The sequence below is a fragment of the Electrona antarctica genome (genome assembly GCF_951216825.1).
Source record: "Electrona antarctica genome assembly, contig: scaffold_294, whole genome shotgun sequence".
Taxonomy (NCBI): Eukaryota; Metazoa; Chordata; class Actinopteri; order Myctophiformes; family Myctophidae; genus Electrona; species Electrona antarctica.
The window spans coordinates 166,501-172,500 of record NW_027638339.1 but is presented as its reverse complement, the minus strand read 5'-3'; the positions used below and the strand labels follow the sequence as shown (position 1 = coordinate 172,500).

General features: G+C 46.5%; 1 protein-coding gene across 1 annotated transcript in view; it reads left to right on the top strand.

Annotated features, from left to right (window-relative positions):
* Positions 1 to 130: 130 nt before the first annotated feature.
* LOC306918161 (neuropilin-2-like) overlaps positions 131 to 6,000 on the top strand; it is a gene marked incomplete at its 5' end in the record, with an annotated part of 30,685 nt that continues 24,815 nt past the window's right edge. The window contains 2 exons of the mRNA XM_079531043.1: positions 131 to 209; positions 1,502 to 1,660. Of these exons, the coding sequence (XP_079387169.1) occupies positions 131 to 209; positions 1,502 to 1,660 (238 nt within the window). The remainder of the gene's footprint in view (positions 210 to 1,501; positions 1,661 to 6,000) is intronic.

The following is a 6,000-nucleotide window of genomic DNA, read 5'->3' as shown; positions in this document are numbered from 1 at the left end:
GCTTGTCCGGCTTGTATCACTACAGGCTGAATTAAACGGTGCATGGGGACAATTAAACATTTGTCTGCTCTTCTCTTCCCCTTATCTCCTCTCTCTCTCTCTCTCTCTCTCTCTCTCTCTCTCTCTCCTCTCAGAGGCCACCACCATACCCGATACTGCCACCCCCACCCTGCCCCCTGTGGAGGAGACCACCGCCCCCATGAGGCCTGGTAAATTCACTGTTCATTTTGTTGACTAAGACTAAAAGACCAAGGTTTTAGGTATTTAGATAGTTGGCTGGCTGGCTGTACACACACACACACACACACACACACACACACACACACACACACACACACACACACACACACACACACACACACACACACACACACACACTGGAAACCTGTCTCTGGTGGCCACATGTCGGAGCGAGGGCACTGAATCAAAGTGATTGGATCAGCTGGCAGACTTCCTGGAGTATAGGGTGACATGGGAGAACTCGGGGAGAGCACTCTGTGTGTCCGGCCGTCAAGCCTGCTTTGTTATACTTCACCGCACGTTGGTGTCGCGCGACGCAAGTAGCCGATTGACGAGGAACTCACAATGTGGTGCGCTGTGTGAGCTCGTGGATCCGCCAGTTACCGCGCCACCACGGATGTATAAAATGAAGCATAACTCAGCAGTACTGGCCTTAATGTATTGCACAGAACTGGACGTAATAGCTTCCACGGTTCTGAATGGAATGAGTCAAACAGCCAGCCAGCTGGCGCCGAATGTAATCTTTTTCTTTTGCTCTTTTGATCTGTTCGTCTCTCTCTTCATTCATATCGTCTCTGTCAGTTGGAAACCTCACGTGTCCAAATGTGTTACTTTTCAGCATTCAAATTCAGAAATGTTGAAAGTAGCGGATCTACAAGGCCGAAATGCGTTGCTTCGCGTCACATTTTGACCTTGTACACCTGCTAGTTTTGATGATTCTGTGTGAGGCTATGTATGATCCAATAGGAGCGTTCATTTTACAAAGAAAAATAAAACATGAAAAGGTTTCTGCCCGACAACGACGATTTGTATATTGCCATTTTTGTCCATTTTTGAGTCTTTTTATTTTATTTTATTTTCATAAATCAATGCTATTGAACGCCCTTTACGTCTTTGTGTTGGTTAAAACAATATTGAACCAATGAAAAGTATTAAAAAGCGGTACCTCTTAACTCCATCAAACCCTCAAACTGTGCTAAAGCAACTAACTCCACCACCTCTCCCCCTCTCAAGTAATTGACAATATGTAAAGTCACAATTCCAACTTTGATGAGGCAGTTTTGCATTGTTTTAAAAATATAAGGTTTTCTTCATTTCCCGGAGAAAAAAATAAATAAATATATATATATATATACAGTATATATATATATTTTTTAATTTCCTGAAAAATGAATATTTTGGAGTTAGGTGGTTTCTCCCCGACAGCAGAGACATATTTCATTCATTACATGTCCCCCTCTGTCCTTCTCTCTCCCTGCAGCCACCACTCCCTCCCTCTCCGGCGTGTGTGACTTTGAGCAGAGTCTGTGTGGCTGGTCGGCTGACCCCAGGTCAGGCGTGAGCTGGACCCTGCACACGGCCACCAGCAGCAGCAGCAGCAACGCTGGTTCCAGCCTGGACCTCGCCCTGGGATCAGACGGTCAGTTCAGTCCAATGCTTTATTATTATTATTATTATTTTATTTTTTTGCTTTTTACCCCTCTTTCTCCCCAATTTAGTCGTACCAATTAATTCCCCCCACACACATTTGTGTGTTGTCACCTCTGTTGTATCCTACTGGCTCACCTGCCAGTGAGAAGCCCCCACCGGGAGCCTTCGTCCTACCAACTCTCCCCCCGCAGTCTGTAGGATTACGCGCAGTGACAATTAGGTCTGCCAGGCTTTCGGGAATCGAACCCGGGATTCGCTTTCAGGCTGCACCATGATCCTATACTGTATGTAGCGCGCCTTAACCTCTTGGGCCAATAATTCAATTAGTTGGGATATGTCCATGTTTTTCATGTGATTTTCATGTTGCCTCCGTGGTGTGGCTTATTACTGTATTCGTTGCTTAGCTACAGATGGTGGCTTAAGGGTTTTGGTGACACTTCATGGTGTCACAGGGCATCAACTCAAGTATATCTACATGCACACACACACGCACGCACGCACACACACACACACACACACACACACACACACACACGCACACACACACACACACACACACACACACACACACACACACACACGCACAAAGTTCTACCCCTGCATCTATTCCTAATTAAGCACTAGAGCTGTTGCAAATCCTTTAGTCTCTATTCTCAGTTTAACTTCACATCTCCTCAGCTCTGGGAGGCAAAAACAACAACCGACAACTCAGTAGGATTTCTGGGCAGATTCCCTCAACTAATTATTGTTGTTTGGTGAAATGTTGGGAAACTATTCTGGTTCACAGAACCATCGGGGAAATCACTTCTCAAAGAGCAGGAGGTGATCCAATACCAAAACAGCAACATGTTATTTATTTTTGTATAAATTCTTTCCAGCTCTGAGAAGAAAAAACAAAAACAACAAAGTAAACATACAACACACTAGTGCAGTAGATTGTAGACTAGAGACACATTTGGACACAGTGGGATTCCGTAGTACGGAGGCCTCGTCAACTCATTAACCCATTAAGGCTTGAGGTCGATTCTACAAAAAACAGTTTTCTGAAAAGCTCTGTTTTCTATATCAGTGCTTCTCAAAATTCTTCATGTCAAGGACTCCCAAAATTATGGATATTCTGTGAAAGAATATATATTCAAAGATTTGCACGTTCAAAAATAGCAGATCTACAAGCTTGCAGATCTCTATTTTTCAACAGCTAACATTTAAAATGATGGTTAAAAGTGGTTAAAGGCTAAGGCGACACAGATGTGTTCCAGGTCTGAACGGATTAAAGGCGTGCATGGTTGCCATTCCGTTGCAGGATACTGTAGACCAGCATACTGGGAGGGATACGCCACGCACCGCAACAATGATGCAAACGCTTAATTGGAAAGTCTTTGGGAAGTTCGAGTCGCACGCACGCACGCACGCACGCACGCATCCACGCACACACACACACACCCACCTCTCGTCTCTGTCTCTCTTCCGTCGTCATCTTTTCCTCCTTCACGGTACCTCTGCGTCAGTGCTTCTGAACCTGTGACAGTAGTTCTACCATTTTAACAAATATTTTGAAAGATGTATGTAGAAAAAAATGGCCCGGTATTATTTTTCTGTTTAAAAATTGTGATATCAATAAATAATAATTTAAAGCAGTGGTTCCCAAACTTTTTTTCTCGACACACTAAAGAGAAGTGAGTTGTTTGCCTGCTGGGAGCCAAACTAGTGAAAATAGCAGATCTATACAAGCTCACAACACGTCGCTTTGTGCCACGTTGTGAGCTTGTAGATATGCTATTTTCACTATACTTTATATATGAAATTCTTTCGAAAAATCATGGACTGAATTTGTTTTCAATTTATAAACTTTTTCTTTTCAATGTTTTGAAAAGAAAAATGTAGCAAACAAAATTGAAAGGAAGATTTACTGGTGACACACCTGCGTCCATTGGTCCATACGCAATCAAAATAAACCACATAAGGCTTTGAAAATGCACATGACCCACCCACCGGACCACTCAACACATGACCACACCCATCTGACCACTCAACACATAACCCACCCATCTGACCACTCAACACGCACACTCACACATACTTCCAGCTCTCGTTTTCCTCGCTCTGAAGTTCTGAACATCATGCCTCACCTCTGATCTTCCTCATTCGCTCTGTCTGTATCTCTGCCCTCTCTCCTCCACCTCCCTCCCTCCCCCTCTCTCTCTCCTCCTCCTCCTCCCCTCCCTCCCTCCCTCCCTCCCTCCCTCTCCTCCTCCTCCTCCTCCTCTCCCTCCCTCCCTCCCCCCCTCTCTCTCTCCTCCTCCTCCTCCACCTCCCTCCCTCACCCTCTCTCTCTCCTCCTCACCCTCTCTCTCTCCTCCTCTCCCTCCCTCCTCTCCCTCCCTCCCTCCCTCCCCCTCTCTTTCTCCTCCACCTCCATCCTCCCTCTCTCTCTCCTCCACCTCCCTCCCTCCCTCCCCCTCTCTTTCTCCTCCACCTCCCTCCTCCCTCTCTCTCTCCTCCACCTCCCTCCCCCTCTCTCTCCTCCACCTCCCTCCTCCCTCTCTCTCTCCTCCACCTCCCTCCCCCTCTCTCTCTCCTCCACCTCCCTCCTCCCTCTCTCTCCTCCACCTCCCTCCCCCTCTCTCTCTCCTCCACCTCCCTCCCCCCCTCTCTCTCTCCTCCACCTCCCTCCCTCCCTCCCCTACTCCCTCCCTCACTGTGACTCTCCTCTCTGACCCCGTTCCCCTCGTTTCTTTCAACACTCCTTCTCTTTCCACATCTGTCCATCTTTAACGAGAGAGCCAGAGGAGACGAGAGGAAGGACTCTGTTTTACCCATCACTCACACACACACGCACACGCACATGCATGCACGCACACACGCAAGCATATACAGTACACACATTCTGTCTCCACCTCAATCATTCATATATGCACACACACACACACACACACACACACACACACACACACACACACACACACACACACACACACACACACACACACACACACATGCATACACAATCAGAGCTCAGAACGGTCAGATAAGTCAGATGATAGCTTTGACAGAACTGCTGCCTAAGCAATTTTGCTCTCCCCAAGGCTACACACACACACACACACACACACACACACACACACACACACACACACTTGCACATGCACACACGCTTGCACAGCTCAAGGTGGAACAGTCCGAGTGTACTGTTGCATACTCGCACACGTTACGCATGCACAAACACACACACACACACACACACACACACACACACACACACACACACACACACACTGACCTTGCCCTCCATCAAGGCACTGCGTTTGCATCTGTTGAGCCGTTCTACTTCACGGTCCACTGAGCAGCTCCTTTATGACTGACAGGAGCAGGACATAAGACAAGACCTTACATTTCATTACTGCTGTGTGTTTGTGTGCATGTATAAGGTGTGTGTGTGCGTGTATAAGGTGTGTGTGTGTGCGTGTGCGTGTGCGTGTGCGCGTGTGTGTGTGTGCGTGCGTCTGTAATTTATTGACTCAGCAGTGTGCGTGTCCCAGGCAGCCTCAGACAGTAACATGACATTAAGTCTTGTCGTACACTTACATTAGACCTATAGCACCCACCCAGACCAGCAGACGTCTAGCTGCTATGCTAATCAAAGCCCTGCCACTTGTCACTGAACGACCTTTTCACTGCTCTAAAGGGAAAGTGTGAAAGTCAACCCCTACAAACCGTATTGACAAGCCTCACTGCCCGCTGCTTTCTCTCTCGCTTGCTACAGTATGTACAGTATCTAATGGCGAAAGTGTACATTTATATCGACGCTGTTGTGCAGAGACATCCTATCTCCATATTTTAACTTTCTAGTATAAACCATGGATTAACCCATTTTGACCTGAGATCAGATTCTAAAAATGTCTTCTACATCCTGACAGTTTTCTGAAAAAGCTATGTTTCTATGTCAGTGGTTCTTCGATCTTTCAAAAATAGCAGACCTACAAGCTCGTAGTGCGCCACTCGGTGGCGCGCTATGAGCTTGTAGATCTGCTATTTTTCAATAGCTAAAGCATAACATAATGCTAACACCAAAAGGGGTTCCTGCCCAAAATGAGTTAAAACTGTGCAAATGACTTGTATATACAAGAATTAATACACAAAGAAATACATGAAAAGGTACAGGGAAAATATTGCACCGACTCGTGTTGGAGCCTTTGTTTGAGGTACAGTGGAGAAAGACTAACTGGGGCAGCAAAGCGGGGACTCGCTCTCAAGAAACTGAGACCATGACATTGTGATACGCACCGTAACCACTCAGCTATCACAGGCCATCGTGTGATTTTGTTGTCT